Source organism: Eleutherodactylus coqui, chromosome 10, assembly GCF_035609145.1.
Source record: "Eleutherodactylus coqui strain aEleCoq1 chromosome 10, aEleCoq1.hap1, whole genome shotgun sequence".
NCBI lineage: Eukaryota > Metazoa > Chordata > Amphibia > Anura > Eleutherodactylidae > Eleutherodactylus > Eleutherodactylus coqui.
The window spans coordinates 36,976,394-36,994,559 of NC_089846.1; the positions used below are offsets into that span (position 1 = coordinate 36,976,394).

Consider the following 18,166-nt stretch of genomic DNA (forward strand, 5'->3'; position numbering starts at 1 on the left):
TGTTGTTATACAACGGCGCTATCTGCTGACTAAAGCCAGTACTGCATAAGGTGACACGTTGGTAAGGCTCCGACAGCAGAGAGGCTGGCAATATATAGTAAGAGAACCCTGACAGATGTCTTCCAACATTGGAGCTGTACAGCCTTAAATCATAATGTCTTCAAAGGTCAGACAGTGGATTGGAAAGGGTTAAACTTTAATCCTAATTTCATCTGGAAACCCACTGGGACCCGCCGTCTTATTCAGTGAGCTTCTCCCTTTTTCAAGCTTGTTAAAATACGGTGGTCGGTATTGATCATGTTTAGGAGCTAGCTGACCCTTATGGAGAGCTTAGCTGTGAATCTCCCCCAGGCATCTACTCTTGATCAGACAAGTATTCCTTTTCTATGACATGCATGTACAGCATGGTGCCTTTAGGAAAGGCATTCCTTGATGGACGTCAAGGGGTGATAAGGAGCGACTAGAACGTTACTTCCCCCACCCTACGGCTAGGCTGCTGTGTTCACAGTACCCGTAGTAATGAGCCTAGTAATGACCAGTGACATACCACCGTATCTCACCCAACTTTTTGCACCTTTAATACGGACATGTGTCCTGGCCTGACCACGATTAGCTAGACCCGAAGTCCGAGCAGCATAGGAATCTATAAGACTCAAAAAGTTCACGGCAGAAGATCGATGGTCAACACAAGACACATGTTCATATGAAGGTCGTAAAACCCCCAGCCCGAATACATTGGCGTGCCACCAGTCTTAATAAAAATTCGACTTGTCAGGATGCCGATCCTTCTGCAATACTGAGATACAGACGCTTATGTTTATTTGGTTGGTGTAGGACTGCAAGATCACAAAGTAATAAGTCACATAAAGCATAGCTGCCTAGAAGTTACTAGTAAGTCACCCAGTTTTTTCCTTATAAAATGCTGTGTTTAGCCAACGAAACTAAAAATTGTTCACATTAAAAACGGCTAATAAAGTCCTAAGATCTGAATGAGTCGTTTCCTACGATGTGGGTACCATATACATGACTGATGTCCACCTAGATTTACTGCATCGTCCTCATACCATACGTCCCCTTATTCTACTTATGTAGACTTTGGGTAATCATTTCACTGCCATCATGAGCGCCGGCAAAAGCATCGAAGTCCAGGCTGACGTCCTGGCTGCTCCTCTCGTGGGCGTTGTCAAAGCTGTTTTTACCGTGAAGCTGCTTTAGGTGTTTCCGTAAAACGGGCTTGTGTGCAAAGACCATATCGCAGTAGTTGCATTTGTGGGGCTTGTCTCCACTGTGCAGGTTGAGGTGATCCTGTAAGGAGCATTTCTGAGAGAAAGTCTTGCCACATATCTTACACTGGAAGGGTTTGATGCCCGCATGTACCCGCATGTGCCTATGTAAGTTGCCCTTCTGTGTAAACGTTTTTCCGCATAACAAACACATAAATAGCTTGTGCATTTTTAAATGGTTGGCGTAATTTTCCAAATGGCGAAAAACCCGGGTGCACTTGGGACACTGGTGGTGCCACTGTAGAGTTTTGTCCAAAATCCTGTTGCTGGGACCAAAAAGTTCTTTAGGGGATGGCCCCATATTGTCACTGCTGTTGTCCGACACTGTATAGTTGTGTATAGGGTTGTTGTCGGTCTCCCCAGCTCGGTTTTCTACGGTGGAGTTTATAAGCGAGTGTTGCGGCTCCAAGGAGTGCAGAGAAGACGTTTGTTCCGAAGACATGAACTGGCTTTGAGTTACTTTGGCTTTGTCGCCGGACATATCGCCGATAGACTCAACCTTGACGATTTGGATGTCGTCGTTATCCGAACTGTCTTCAGAATTGGTGGCCACTGGGGAATCTGGTTGCAAAGTATCCTCCATTTCCTCCTCAGGTTCCACCACATCTGGTGTTCCGCTGGTTTCTTCATCTTCGGTTTTCCTCTCAGACGCTTGTCTGGGTTTAATAAACTTCCATAAGGCCTGTGTGCATCTTTCTACAACGTGACTCATCTGTAGGAAGCTGGCGGCCGTTAGGTAGTTCACCAGCTCCATGTCGGGGAACTCGAGGACACCGGTGTAACAGGACAGAAGAAGGTGTTTCCCAGCTTCAGAGTTCTGGAGAATGGAGATGTGAACTTCTTGGGCATTACTTAAGAGAAACTGGTCCCGTAAATAAGGTGAACCAGCTGCAAAGACCACCTTATGTCCTGGCACCTCTACGTCATCGATGTGCACTGTGACATCACAGAATTTGTTCTGTTCTCTCAGAGCATTCATTCTTCCCAGCATGGAGTCCCCATGATTGTCCAGTTTGAAGTGGAGCATTCCCTTTATCTCACACATCCTTATACTCTTGGCCTTGAAAGTTATACGGAGATCCTAAGCATCGTCCGCAAAGCACCACATCTGAAAATAGAGACAGAACACTCAAAAGTACAATAGTCATCACCAATCAAAACAATTAAGTAATTCCCTATTCATAGAGTAGGGGATAACTATCTGATCAGTGGTGGTCCCCACTGATCATGAGAATGGGATTCCGAATGAATAAAGCAGTGGTCTCATATGTGCATGGTCACTCCATTCACTTCAGTGGGACTGCGGGAAGTAGCCTGAAGCTACGACTTGGCCATCTCCAACAGTCCCATTGACATGAATGGAGTGGCACTACACATGCTCAACCGTAGCTCCACTCATGCTGGGACCTTCGGAACCCCCAGTCTCATGATCAGTGAAGGTTCCAGGAGCATCGGACCTCCATCCATCAGAAAGTCATCCTTTATCCTGGTGATCATGAACAATTTTATTTCAGGGAACAACGGCTTTAACCCTTTAGCTGCCAGGGGGTTTTGACCATATTACACTTCCAGGACAATTTGTACACTTCTGACATGTCCAAAAAACATCCTAAATTACACATTTTTAAAAATAAAATCATACTAAATTCCCATACCCATGTATTTTCTAAAAGTAATCACCTTGTACACTTTAAGAATGCCATTAAGCATTTTATATACACAAGCACCTTCATGCAATTTTGTACTAAAGCATAATTTTTCATTTAAAAAACAATTATTATATTAGTGGCTAAAAGTGTGACCCAAGCAGGAAATTGGATGCCCAGCACCTTCTAAAGATAATGGTTCAAAGTGTGCTTAGTTCATATATACCACTTAGTATTACGCCTGTACCTACACGCACATATCCTCATTAAACCACCAGAAATGGAAAGGTTAAAAAAATCTGGTTTTAAGGCCACTTTCACATGTGGCAACTAAATCACGTGATTTTCTCACAATGCCACCCTGCTATAAACCCCATGTATGTGAAGCCCACGCTTTCCTATGGGTTCCTTCACATAAGTGATGTTTTGTATGCGGTAACATTGCTAGAAGAAAAAAAATCGTGGCATGCGGCAGCCGTGGTTTGTGATGTTTTGCAGCCCATGAAATCGTGGTTTTCGTGCTGTGCAATGCAACTTTTACAGCAGGAAGACCTACTGTTAGTCCCCCTCCCAAAAAAAAGGCCTAGCTGCATTAAAATAAAAGCAAAAAATACATTACCTAACAGGCGCTGTGCCGCACTTCTCCTCCGGCAGTTCCTCCGCCAGCACTTCCTGGTCAGGGGCTTCAAAAATCCCGCCTCCATGATGCGCTGGCTCTGATTGGCTGAGCCATAGTGCTCGATAAACCAATCACTACACCGCTCGATGACCTAATCAGCGCCAGCACTTCCTGGAGGTGGGATTTTGTAACCCCCTGACCAGTAAGCGCTGGCTTATATTTTAAGCCCCCACCCCCAAATCCCGGCAAAAGAGCACTACAAAATCGTAATATCGCTGTGAGAAACCAGCTGTGATATCGCTGCGATTTTCTTGTGGCGATATCGCTGTCGCCCGTGTGAAAGAGGTCTAAATCTGGGGATTTAAAAAAGTAGCAACGTATAAAAACAGGAATTACAGACCTTGAAAAATAAGTGCACCCCTAAACAACCCTATACCTTTCCTGAAATTAGACAACCTGCTGATTGCAGCTGTCTTGATAGACTGTTGATAACCATGTCTACCTTCATGTAACTTCACAACAACTTGCTGTATCTCAGGCTGTACTGCTGACAGAGCTCTGACTTTGGTCTTGTTTTCAAGGAAAGATTCTTAGCTTTAGGCAGCTTTCGCGCAGCCGATAAAAATAGATGAGATATGTGCATTGCGAGACACACGAATATGAACCCCATTCTTTTGAATGGGGTCATATACATGAGCAAATGTTTCCCGCATCTCTGTCCTATCTTTGGGTATCAAAGTAGGATCCCTACTTTCCTGAAGTGATGGGAGGCGGGGACATCGTACGAGCTCCATATTGGGTGGAGTTTCACAGCCCGATATTACGCGTGCCTATGTGAAATTAGCCTTAAAGTGAGATGAACTCTGCAATATAGCCTGAGAAATAGTTGTTTAAAGCAAGGGTAGATCTCATACATCATTGGCTACTTTAGGGTTACTCTACAAGGGCGAAGGAAATCCGTCCTGAGCAGGAAGAACATGAACAGATCTGCATGAAAAAACAATAAAAGTCAAAGAAATGGTTCAACAGGAAAGCCAAATGTGATACAAGTAGATCTTTAGTGATCTGTTCTAAGCCCTGGGAGACAAAAGAGCAGAATAGCCATCAGGGTCCATGATTAATAGGACGTAACCGCCATATTTCGTTTTTGCTTTCTCCGCATGGAGTATTTATCTGGATAGGATACCGCAGCTCCACTATTCCGCCATCGCAGTGCAGAAACCTGGCAGGCAAGATTAACTAAAGTATGAACAGAACCTGATTGGACGGCTTCCCGATATCTGACGTTTGTAAGTATCCATAAAGTTTTATGGTTTCAAAACTCCAAAGACTATCTTCAAATATGAAGCAAACCCTTCCAGCAAACCCCCCTGTAGATAAGACGAATCCTCCATCGCTCTTCAAGGATGCAGATTACGCAACGTTGTGTAATCACATTCCAGGGACTGGTGGAGACGGAGATCTTAGAGGCTCCTTCACACTGGAGATCACGATATCGCCGTGAGAAAAATCGCAACTTTCTTCCCGCAATTTGATCACCAGCGCTGCTTTCTCTCTCAAAAACCATCACTGCCTTTTGCGATTTTCTCACGCGAGAGTCAATAGGACTGTATAATGTTAAAAACGCAACACATGAAAATCGCAAGTTCGCACTGTGTGATGCGATAGAAAGGAGGCTCCATAGGGAATCATGGGAGATTATTTTTTTTTTTTTAAATACACAAGACGCAGGAAAAAAAGGGCATGCCGTGAATTTCTTTTCTCGGGGGGGGGGGGGGGGGGGGGGGGTTCGCTAAGGAAAATACTTCCACTCTCCGGCTGGGTTTTCACACGGGACGAAAATCTCGTAGAATATCCGCAGTGGGGCCGCTGTGAAAAAATTCTGGTGGTTTCTACATCAAATCCACTACCAAATTCCACTGCGTGAACAAACCCTTAGACCACCCTTGTACACAGCGTCGGTGTGCGTTTCACCGCAATTTTAATTGGTGTTTTTCAACGCCTTGTGTGGCACAGAGGATTAAGGCAGCAGAATGCTGTCCTAAGCTCTTGCTCATGACCTGAAGGTTGTGGGTTCAATCCCTGTGTGGTTCAGGTAGTCGGTTCAAGGTTGACTCAGCCTTCCAAGGTCGGTAAAATGAGAACCCAGCTTGCTGGGAGGTAATAAATTAATTTACCTGAAAGCGCTACGGAATAAGTTGGCATAGGCTTATGTGAACAAACCTATTAAAAGCAACGGCTTCTATGCGCAGGGTATCGTGCGCGCAGTGAACACGGCAGCACTAACTAAAAAAAATAAAATGAAGACCTAACGTAAAGGACGGCTGTTTTATTTTTGTCTTTTAAAAACCCATTATATAGTCAGCTGGTGATGGAACCGAACAATAAGGTTTCCATTTGCTTCCGTTTTTAGATGATCAAGCGCAGGATAGAAAGACACGGATCCGATAAATTGCTTCCGGACAATTTTATTTTTTTGTAAATAGATCTACCGGATCCGTTAAAAAAAACTAATATTTTATATATTTTTTAACCTTTCCCAATCCTCTGTCTGACATCTTCCAACATTTTGATTGAAGCTTGTACAGCTCCAATGTCAGAAGACGTCCGACAGGGTATTCTTACCGGCTATTGACAGCCACTCCACTGTCGGAGCCTCTCTGGCGCACACACACTGGCTTTAGCCAGCAGATGGCACTGTTGTATAACAGCAAAAACAGAAAGCCGTTTAGGAAACCCTGAATCCAAAATTGGATTGGAAAGGGTTAATCGCCCATGTCTCCCCACGGAGCCTCCTTTTTATGGCATCACGATGCGATTTTTACATTAGAAGGTCCTATGGGCTTTCGCGATGAAAAAAAAAAATGCTGCGATATCGCAGGGGGCAGCAATGTGAGATTACTCTTATAAAATAAAAAAAAACAACACATTAACGCCAAAGTATTGAGGGAACAAAGACGCAATTTTCTGGCGGAAAGCGGATTTTAATGGCAGAATATGCGATCGCCGTCTGCGAGGGAGATCCGTGGTAAACCGCGGGCACTGAATTCATGCATTTTCGAATTTTCCCTCAATCTTGCGGGTGCGAATTGCGTATTCTGTAAGTGGCAGAAAAATCGCAGCGTGCTTATAATTAGCGCGGATTCCACACGGACGGCCTTCATAGATGTCTATGGACGCCAGCGATCCGCAGCCCGTACGCAATTGTGGAGGAGCAGCAGACACACTCGCTACTTCATGGGAAAGTAGATAGAAGAGTTGGCCGGAGGGGAGGAGATCTAACATGCGTGCGGACGCTTCGTGTGCGGCCGCGATAATTCGCAATTACTTTCCGCTAATGATCACAGCTCGCGGAATCCAACCCATTAGCGTGAGCCCAGCCGAAGGAGGAAAGGGGGAGACGGGACCCCCAGTGATCAGGATCAGCAGTGAGACTATAGATAGGTGGTAAAGGGCTATCTGGTAGATGCCCTGCACTGGTGATGCCCGGGGAGCCCCCTGCTGGAGACCCCCAGCCCCTCCTCTAGCTGCAGGAAGAATAACATCCTGGATATAACCGCCCATCCCCCACACACCCCTCCCCCCGGCAGGCGGCTACTTACACCTCTGGGTTGGCCCACTAAGGTCTCTCACCTGTAACAACCCGGAGAAATCACCGCCATGGAGTCACACACAAGTGGCGCTCAACATGACGTAACCGCACGGGCAGACGAGAAATCAGAGTGGGTAAAGGACCTTCGGTGACGTAACGAGCATGTGGTCAGTCACGTGTGGGGGAGGAGTCAGGCTCTGGCTGAGAGGAGGGGCGGGGAGGCTTCAGCCTGGAGGGGACATGTGAGATGTCTGAGCAGGAGGGAGACAGCTCTGCCTTTATTATATACAGCTGTCCACTGTATACCTAGAGCTCTATATCATATACATTACATACCCTGCTCTCTCTCTCTCTCTCTCTCTCTATATATATATATATACTGCTCTGTACTGTATACATTACATATCCACCCTATACATTATATATACAGCTCTGTACTGTATACATTACATATCCACCCTATACATTATATATACTGCTCTGTACTGTATACCTAGAGCTCTATAATATATACATTACATATACACCTTATACATTATATATACTGCTCTGTACTGTATACATTACATATACTGTCCTATACATTACATATACTGCTCTGTACTGTATACATTACATATCCTGCCCTATACATTATATATACAGCTCTGTACTGTATACCTAGAGCGCTATATTATATACATGACATACCCTGCCCTATGCATTATATATATATATATATATATATAATGTACTGTATATATTACATATCCTGCCCTATACATTATATATACAGCTATGTACTGTATACCTAGAGCTCTATACATTATGTACCCTGCCATATATATATATATATATATATATATATATATAGCTCTGTACTGTATACATTAATACATTACATATCCTGCCCTATACATTATATGTACTGCTCTGTACTGTATACATTACATACCCTGCCCTATATATACTGCTCTGTACTGTATATATTACATATCCTGTCCTATACATTATATATACTGCTCTGTACTGCATACATTACATATCCTGCCCTATACATTATATGTACTGCTCTATACTGTATACATTACATACCCTGCCCTATATATACTGCTCTGTACTGTATATAATACATATCCTGCCCTATACATTATATATACAGCTCTGTACTGTGTAGATTACATATCCTGCCTTATACATTATATATACTGCTCAGTACTGCATACATTACATACCCTGCCCTATATATATACTGCTCTATACTGCATACATTACATACCCTGCCCTATATATATATGTGTGTGTGTGTATATATATATATATATATATATATATATATATATATATATATACACACGCTCTGTACTGCATACATTACATACCCTGCCCTATATATATACTGCTCTGTACTGCATACATTACATACCCTGCCCTATACATTATATATACTGCTCTGTACTGCATACATTACATACCCTGCCCAATATATATACTGCTCTGTACTGCATACATTACATATCCTGCCCTATACATTATATATACTGCTCTGTACTGCATACATTACATACCCTGCCCAATATATATACTGCTCTGTACTGCATACATTACACATAAGGTTCTGTGCTGTGTACACTACATATATCTACTGTATACTATGCATCACATATATAGTGCTGTACTACATACAGTGCTGTGCAAAAGTTTTGGGCAAGTGGAAAGAATGCTGCCAAGTCAGAATGCTTTCAACAATAGAAGAGTAAAGGCCCATTTACACGGGACAAATGTCAGGCAAACGATGCCCGTCCCCGTACATACTAGATCCTGTGCTGTTGGCGCACAGAGGGGAAGCTGCCGGAGATTTCTCTCTCCACTTTCCTCCACCCTTCTCCATCGACATAACATAGCAGCTGTTCAATACTGAATGTCTGCTATTTACACTGAACGATCATCGTTCAGCACATCGTCAATCATCAATACTGCATAAACGATAAAAGATGAGCTGATCGGTCAGTGTGAATAGCAGCCGTTCAGTACTGAGCGGCTGCTATGTTAGAGCAGCGGAGAGGGGCGGGGGAGCATGAGGAGAGAAATCTCCTGCAGCCTCCCTGATACCCTGCTGGCTGCTCTGTGAGTGAGCCAAAGCTTCTAACTGCTGTGCAACAGCACAGGAGCGAGTGTATGCCGAGACGAGTGTCAGGCATCGTTTGCCCAACATTCGTCTCGTCTAAATGGACCCTTAGTACTTTTTGTCAGTTATAAAATGTGAAGTGAATGAAGAAAAGAGAAATGTAAATCACATCAGTATTTGTGCCCACCCTTTGCCTTAGAAATCGGAAGATGTCCAGCACTAAACAATGCACAAAAACATAGAAATTGGGATGCAGAAAAATAGGAGCAGGTGTTCTGGACTGATGAGTGTCTGCAGGCAGCAGTGAAGCATGGTAGAGAGCAGTACAATAATGAGTGTCTGCAGGCAACAGTGAAGCATGGTTGAAAGCGATACAGTAATGAGTTTCTGCAGGCAGCAGTGAAGCATGGTGGAGAGCGGTACAATAATGAGTGTCTGCAGGCAACAGTGAAGCATGGTAGAAAGCAGTACAATAATGAGTGTCTGCAGGCAACAGTGAAGCATGGTGGAGAGCGATACAGTAATGAGTTTCTGCAGGCAGCAGTTAAGCATGGTGGAGAGCGGTACAATAATGAGTGTCTGCAGGCAACAGTGAAGCATGGTGGAGAGCAGTACAATAATGATTGTCTGCAGGGAGCAGTGAAGCATGGGGAAGAGTGGAACAATAATGAGCGTCTGCAGGCAGCAGTGAAGCATGGTGGAGAGCGGCACAATAATGAGTGTCTGCAGACAGCAGTGAAGCATGGTGGACAGCGGTACAATAATTAGTGTCTGCAGGCAGCAGTGAAGCATGGGTAAGAGCGGTACAATAATGAGTGTCTACAGACAGCAGTGAAGCATGGTAGAGAGTGGTACAATAATGAGTGTCTGCAGGCACCAGTGAAGCATGGTGAGAGTGGTACAATAATGAGTTTCTGCAGGCAGCAGTGAAGCGTGCTGGAAAGCGGTACAATAATGAGTGTCTGCAGACAGCAGTGAATCATGGTGGAGAGCAGTACAATAAAGAGTGTCTGCAGGCAGCAGTGAAGCATGGTGGAGAGCAGTACAATAATGAGTGTCTGCAGGCAGCAGTGAAGCATGGTGAGAGCGATATAATAATAAGTGTCTGCAGGCAGCAGTGAAGCATGGTGGACAACAGTACAATAATGAGTGTCTGCAGGCAGCAGGGAAGCATGGTGAAGAGAGGTACAATAATGAGTGTCTGCAGGTAGCAGTGAAGCATGGTGGAGAGCGGTACAATAATGAGTGTCTGCAGGTAGCAGTGAAGCATGGTGGAGAGCGGTACAATAATGAGTGTCTGCAGGTAGCAGTGAAGCATGGTACAGAGCGGTACAATAATGAGTGTCTGCAGGCAGCAGTGAAGCATGGGGGAGAGCAGTACAATAATGAATGTCTGCAGGCAGCAGTGAAGCATGGTGGAGAGTGGTACAATAGTGAGTGTCTGCAGGCAACAGTAAAGCATGGTGGAGAGAGATACAATAATGAGTGTCTGCAGACAGCAGTGAAGCATGGTGGAGAGCGGTACAATAATGAGTGTCTGCAGGCAGCAGTGAAGCATGGGTAAGAGCGGTACAATAATGAGTGTCTGCAGGCAGCAGTGAAGCATGGTAGAGAGTGGTACAATAATGAGTGTCTGCAGGCAGCAGTGAAGCATGGGGGAGAGCAGTACAATAATGAATGTCTGCAGGCAGCAGTGAAGCATGGTGGAGAGTGGTACAATAGTGAGTGTCTGCAGGCAACAGTAAAGCATGGTGGAGAGAGATACAATAATGAGTGTCTGCAGACAGCAGTGAAGCATGGTGGAGAGCGGTACAATAATGAGTGTCTGCAGGCAGCAGTGAAGCATGGGTAAGAGCGGTACAATAATGAGTGTCTGCAGGCAGCAGTGAAGCATGGTAGAGAGTGGTACAATAATGAGTGTCTGCAGGCACCAGTGAAGCATGGTGAGAGCGGTACAATAATGAGTTTCTGCAGGCAGCAGTGAATCATGGTGGAGAGCAGTACAATAAAGAGTGTCTGCAGACAGCAGTGAAGCATGGTGGAAAGCGGTACAATAATGAGTGTCTGCAGGCAGCAGTGTAGCATGGTAGAGAGTGGTACGATAATGAGTGTCTGCAGACAGCAGTGAAGCATGGTAGAGAGTGGTACAATAATGAGTGTCTGCAGGCACCAGTGAAGCATGGTGAGAGCGGTACAATAATGAGTTTCTGCAGGCAGCAGGGAATCATGGTGGAGAGCAGTACAATAAAGAGTGTCTGCAGACAGCAGTGAAGCATGGTGGAGAGCGGTACAATAATGAGTGTCTGCAGGCAGCAGTGAAGCATGGTGGAGAGCGGTACAATAATGTTTGTCTGCAGGCAGCAGTGAAGCATGGTGGAGAGCAGTACAATAATGAGTGTCTGCAGGTAGCAGTGAAGCATGGTGGAGAGCAGTATAATAATGAGTGTCTGCAGGTAGCAGTGAAGCATGGTGGAGAGCAGTATAATAATGAGTGTCTGCAGGTAGCAGTGAAGCATGGTGGAGAGCGATACAATAATGACTTTAGGGATGCATTTCAGCAAATGGAGTTGGGGATTTGATCAGGATTAATGATGTCTTCTTTAACGTAGAGAAATCTATCATGTAATACCATCAGGGAGGCATCTGATTGGCTCCAAATTAATTTTGTGGCAAGACAACAACCCCAAACATATAGCCAATGTCACTAAGAACTATCTTCGAGGCGGAGAGGAACAAGGAGTCTTGGAAGTGATGATACAGCCCCCACGGAGCCCTGATCTGAACATCATCCAGTCTGTCTGGAATTACATGAAGACACAGAATGATCTGAGCGAGCCGACGTCCACAGATCTGGTTGTCCAAGATGTCTGGAACAAACTCGCTGCCGAGTTAATTCAAAAGCTGTGTGCAAGTGTACCTAGAAGAATGCTGTTTTGCAGTTTTGAAAGCAAAGGGTGGTCACACCAGAAATATTTGTGATTTAACCCCTTAGTTTGCACCTTAATGACCAACTGATTATTTCAGTTTTTTTCATCATCGTATTTCAGGAACCATAACTTTAATTTTTTCTTCGGCATAGCTATATGACTTTTTTTTTGGGGGGGGGGGGGTGGGGGGTGACTAGTTGTATTTTTTTTAATTATATAACTTTTGGGTACATATAATGTATTATATAACTTTTTAAACTTTTTTTGTGGGTTTTAGGGAAAAAAGAGAGAGAGCCCATTTTCTCTATGTGCGTGTAATCAACGCCACCCATAAGCAATTACATAGAGGAAGACATGCGCAATACTGTCATGCGCAATACTATTTCGCTGCCGTACCTGGGGATAGTCCGGGTGACCAGCGGCTCCACAGCGGTAAAACGTGACTCGCGCAGTGTGTACGCATACGGCCGTGTGAGCCCAGCCTTATTGTTTGGTTTATAAGCCCTTGTTTTGGAGTAATGGTCGTAGTCATACCAACCTATAGAATAAAGTTAGCCTATAACTTGCTGTATATCACACAGTGAACAGAATAACCCCCCCCCCCCCCAAAAAAAGAAGTCAGAGCGTATATTTACAAAACGGATAAAATGAGCACGATATCAGCCCGAGAAACTCTATTTTCGCTACAAGTGTGACGCGCGTTGTGAGAAAATCATATCGCTGAACATACGAATCTCGCATGCATGAAAATCAGCCAGTTTTTCAATAGGGAATTTTTTTAAAATCGCATTACACTCACATGGCACTTGCGTATACATGTGAGTACGATGCTATATTTTAACTCGCCCATACTAAATAATGGGCAAGTTTTCAGCAATCTCGCAGAAAAATAGGACAAAAGTAGTAAAAAATGTATATGTAAATTTCCCCAATAAAAGCAATGGGTTCTATTTCTGAGCAACGCACAAAATGCGCACAGGAAACTCGCCCATGTGAATCCTGCCTTAATGCACTTGATACACTTAACGCTTTACAATCCACTATCTGACGTCTAAAGATATTATGATTTAAGGCTGTACAGCTCTGATGTTGGAAGACGTCCGTCGGGGTTCTCTTACTGTATATTGTCAGCCTCTCTGCTGTCAGAGCCTATCCAACGTGTCACATCATGCAGTACTGGCTTTAGCCAGCAGATAGCGCCATTGTATAACAGCAGAAAAAAAGTAAGCCCCATAGGAAAACCAGGATACAAATTGGAATGGAAAGGGTTAATGCTGGTGCAGAGTTTACTATAGAAAAAATTATGGGGAAACTGCAGGAAAAAAAACAAAACACCAAAACCTGAGCAAACCGCAATTTTGAGGAAAAACAACATGAACTCAAAAATGCACCAAAAGAGAAAACACAAAAAAAAAAAAGTTTTTATTCACCTACAGCTAACAATTTGATGTGGCATTTATGGCAACAAAAAGCACCTGCGCCAAAAACGCTAAAAACGTGGTGTGATATCAGCCTTGTTATGGCCGGTGACTCCTCCTACCTTCTGCAATCGTGCTCAGCAAAATCTTTCTGTCACGTTTGGGCGATGCCGTACCACCCAGACACTCAGCACGGCAATCCGTACATTGACTGATCACTCAGCCCACCTCTTAAAGGGCCAGCACATGCATCCAACTTACCCATGCCTGGCCAATCCAGACTGCACCCTGGTTATTTAAGTCACCATTCCCCCATTGGAGGGTGCCTAAACATTTAGGCCGCCTACATACAAGCGGGTCGGATTCTGCATGCGGGATCCTGCAGTGGAATCCGACCTTGTGCCCGACCGGTGACCCCACGTACCTGTCCGGAATCTTCTTAATCTGTACTTCAGATGGTCCAGTTGGTGCACCAGCACTTACGCATAATAGATTTTGATTTACAGATTTTTCCGCCATGATGATTGCAGAAGGGCCACGGGTTGGGCGGTTTTCAGTGACTTCAATGGAAGCCGTCTGCAAAGAATCTGCCTAAAAATAGAGCATGCTGTGATGTTTTTTATTTTTTTCCGTGAGAGGAGATTTGCAATTGATTTCCACTCATGTGCAGGAACAAAAATCGCTTTTCCATTGCATGGTATGGACGGTATTTGCCACGGAATCCGGAGGCACACGGCCATGTGTGGGCGGCCTTCGTTTCATATAGTTCTCCAAAGGTGGTGTGGTTGTTTCCTGACAGACTCCTGGTTTTATCTGTTGCTGATTCACCTAGCTTTCCCATCTCCACCTGTCCTGACCTCGGCTTTGTATACTGCCTACTCCTCCAGGACTGCATTACACTGCTGCTGACCTGTCTTTGTTTGCTGCTACAGAACCAAGACTACACTTGCAGTAATGGAATGGGGGCCCTTGCAGCTAAGACCAGATCCTAATTTCAGGGGTTAAGGAGGGAAAAGCAGGGGTCAATAGGTGCTGCCCTCAGGAGTAGCCCAAAGCCATATTACTCAATGGCACGGTGGGTCCACACCCGCTGTTGTGACAAGCAGAAGGCCAGTTTCACTCAAGCATTCCCCGACTGCTGGTCTTCTGACCTACTACGATGATACGGAGCATCATAGGAATCCATGATCTGAGTTTGTCTGTATTACGGGTGCATAAATACACTTGCAATGTAATTGTGGGAAACTGGCATGAGGGTATGTTCACGTTACGGATGTTCAGCAGTGAATCTGCAACAACAGATTGTGGATTTTGACAGAAATTTGGGTGCGGATTAGTGACAACTTTTTGGCGATTCTTTTTTTTCTTGTGGCTAAGTACCTGTGCGAATATGGTTGTCTGAATAAGCCCTTATACTAGCAGTGCTTTGGTCAATTTCCTAAAAAATCCTCCATCCGCATGCAGTGCATCTGGTTGTACCTACCAGCCAAGGGTCACGTTTACATTAGCATTTCACGTAACTCCTTTTTTGACAAAATATGGGTCATAAAAGAGAGCAAAGGAACGCTGGATCACCGCATCCAAGGCCAGAGGGTATTTGCTTATATCAGTCTGGGGCAGTTTTACTAATCCCATTCATTAAGCATATGTAAAGGCTTAGAAGTGTTTTTACATGGACTGATTCGTTCGGATTCCCCCGATCCAGCAAGAATTACAACGATTATCGTTCGGTGTAAATGCAGCGACTGAACGACGAACCGGAAGTCGTTCATTTTTTGTTCATCGTGCCAGAAAACTGAACAACACACTGTTCCATGTAAACAGGCAGTCGGTCACTTATGAACAACCGCTTGCTTAGGGTGGCTTCACACGAGCGTGTACGTACATATGTGCGCACCTCTGTATGCGCAAAAACACGCGTGTATGAAGGTCAGCACATTGCCTTCAATAGAGCCACGGCTGCTGCCGGTGGCTCCATTGAAGAAAATGGTCTGCCGGCACCCCTGAATTGTTTTTCAGGGAAGGGCTTTAAATATAAGCTCATCCTTGAAAAACAACGTATGCGGCTGATGTTTTCTTCATCCCCGCAGGGATTAAAGAATTCCCTGCTGCACCTTTTACAGATGTGACAGATGGGGCAAAGGAATTCTAAATCTCTGCGGGAAATAAAGAATTCCCTACCACAGCTGTCACAGATGACAGCTGCGGTAGGGGATCCAGCTGCCAGCACCTCGTAATTGTTTTTCAGAGAAGGGCTTAACATATAAGCCCTTTACTGAAAAACAAGGCAAAGTAGTGTTAAAAAAAAACAACATACTCCGCTTTCTTCAGCTGCCGGGGCTCAGCCGCGTCCTGTCTGTGCTGTCCCCGGGTCTGCAATGCAGTTCTTTGAGCAGGCAAGGATTTAAAATCCCTGGCTGCTAAAAGAGCTGCTTGTGATTGGCTGAGGTGATGACCAGGCTGTTTTGTACCTTAAGGACCAGGCACTTTTTAGGGATTTTAACCATGTGGTGATTTTACTACCCTAATTTTTTTCCTTTAGCTGCCAAAATTATTTTTACTGCATTTTTTTTCCTGTGACTTTTAGGCCTAATGTCCACGGGGAAAATAAAATTTTAACCCCTTAATGACACGGCCTATTTTGGCGTTGAGGACCAAGCCATTTTTGGTATTTTTCCATCTCCATTTTTCAAAAGCCATAACTTTTTTATTTTTCCGTCGACGCGGCCGTATAAGGGCTTGTTTTTTGCGTGGCGAGCTGTAGTTTTTATCGGTGCCACTTTTGGGTACTTAGACTATATCGTAAAACTTTTATTATTTTTTTTATGATATAGCTGCATGATTACAGCGTTAATCATGCAGCATAAATGACACACTAAATTTTTTCTGCGGGTCGGTACGGTTACAATGATACCAAAAGTCTTATTTTTTTTTTAGGTTTTTACACTTTTTTGCAATAAAAACCCTTTTTTTTGGAAATCTTTTTTTTTTTCTCTATAGCTGCATTCAAAGTCCTGTAACTTTTTTATTTTTCTATGTATGGAGCTCTATAAGGGCTTATTTTTTGCGAGACGAGCTGTAGTTTTTTACATTTTTTCTTTTTTTTACGTTTTTATTTTCTTTTTTTACACAATTTGAGTCCCTCTGAGGGACTTGCAGCACTGTGCCTATGATCGCTGTCATAAGGCATGGCAGAGCTACTGCTTATCGCTTATACAGCGATCATAGACATTGGCAATACAGGAAGCCAGTGTCTGGCGTCCTGTTGCCATGGCGACAGGCCGGGCTCTCGTGATGACATCGTGAGTGCCGGCTGGAGACACATAGGGAGTGCGGTCCCTCTGTGAACTCTTTCCCTGACGCGATCTACTTAGATCGCGGCAGGGAAGGGGTTAACAGCGGGGGTGCGGGGGGCGCATCTCCGATGTCCCCCCCGCTGTTGCAGCGGGACGCCGGCTGTGACTGACAGCCGGCTCCCGCTGCGGGATAGCGCGGGATCATATGTGATCTCGCGCTATCCCCAGGACGTACCAGTACATCCTGTTGCGGGAAGTACCAGGCTCCCAGGACGTACCGGTACATCCTGGGGCGGGAAGGAGTTAAATCCGCAGCGGATCACCCACGTGCGTGATCCGCACCTAGAATTTCCCATTGGAATGCATTGACCACCCGTGGGTAGATAAATAGCCGCGGATGGTATTTTAAAGTGATTTAAAAATTTCATGTGCGTGAAAAAAAATGCGACATGCTCCATTTGCGGGAGCTCATAGAGCTCATAGCTCAATTGATCTCCCGCATGGAAAAAAAAAAGGAATTTAAGCTCATCCGCAGCAGAAATCCGCGTTCCATATCCACAGCGGACCTGATTTTCCCCGTGGACATGAGGCCTTAGGGCTGTTTTTTATATCTTTTTTTACTAACTTTTCCCCCCATTTTTTTCGTTTTATTGTAGGTAAAAAGCTAACATTTCTACTTTTTTTTTTTTTTTTTTAAATTACGCTAAAATAAAGGATGTGAATGGGTTTCTCACTTTGCTTCAGACGTTTTGATATATAAGGCCTCAGTCACACGGGCGATTTGATGCACGAATTTTTGAACGCATCAGTTATGCGTTCAAAAATTTGCGTGACCGAGGCGGGCATCACGACTGAAAAAACGCTGCTAGCTGCATTTATCCGCTCAAAAAGAGCGCTGCTTGCTATCCCCTGCTATCCTCTGCGGGGAGTCCCATTATCACTGGACACTGTGACAGCATTGTCACAGTGTCTAGTGAAAATAGGATTCCCCGTTGAGATCAAGAAATCCTCTGCCACAGCTTTGACAGCTGTGGCAGAGGAGAGCCATGTTCTCCCATTGAATTTAATGGAGTCGGCAATACAGCCGCCTCCATTGAAAGTAATCGGCTGCCGGCAAGCACTGCAGTGATTTTCGGGGAAGGACTTCAAATATAAGCCCTTCCCTGAAAATCAATCCAAAGATGTGTAAAAAAAGATAAAAATCTATACTCCCATCTCTGCAGCTGCTGGTACTCCTGCACTGCTCTGAGTAGTATTCAGCAGGTGGGGATTTAAAAT

General features: G+C 44.6%; 1 protein-coding gene across 2 annotated transcripts; it reads right to left on the minus strand.

Annotated features, from left to right (window-relative positions):
* Positions 1–794: 794 nt before the first annotated feature.
* ZBTB26 (zinc finger and BTB domain containing 26) lies at positions 795–7,307 on the minus strand. 2 transcript variants are annotated; one of them, XM_066580816.1, is made up of 2 exons: positions 7,182–7,307; positions 795–2,391 (listed from the first exon to the last, which is right to left on the minus strand). In XM_066580816.1, exon 2 carries the CDS (start codon positions 2,326–2,328, stop codon positions 1,081–1,083), a length of 1,248 nt encoding a protein of 415 aa, XP_066436913.1. In that variant the 5' UTR covers positions 2,329–2,391; positions 7,182–7,307; the 3' UTR covers positions 795–1,080. The 2 variants fall into 2 exon arrangements, with proteins under 2 accessions (XP_066436913.1, XP_066436914.1); XM_066580817.1 differs by having other exon boundaries at positions 7,205–7,291.
* Positions 7,308–18,166: the final 10,859 nt, after the last annotated feature.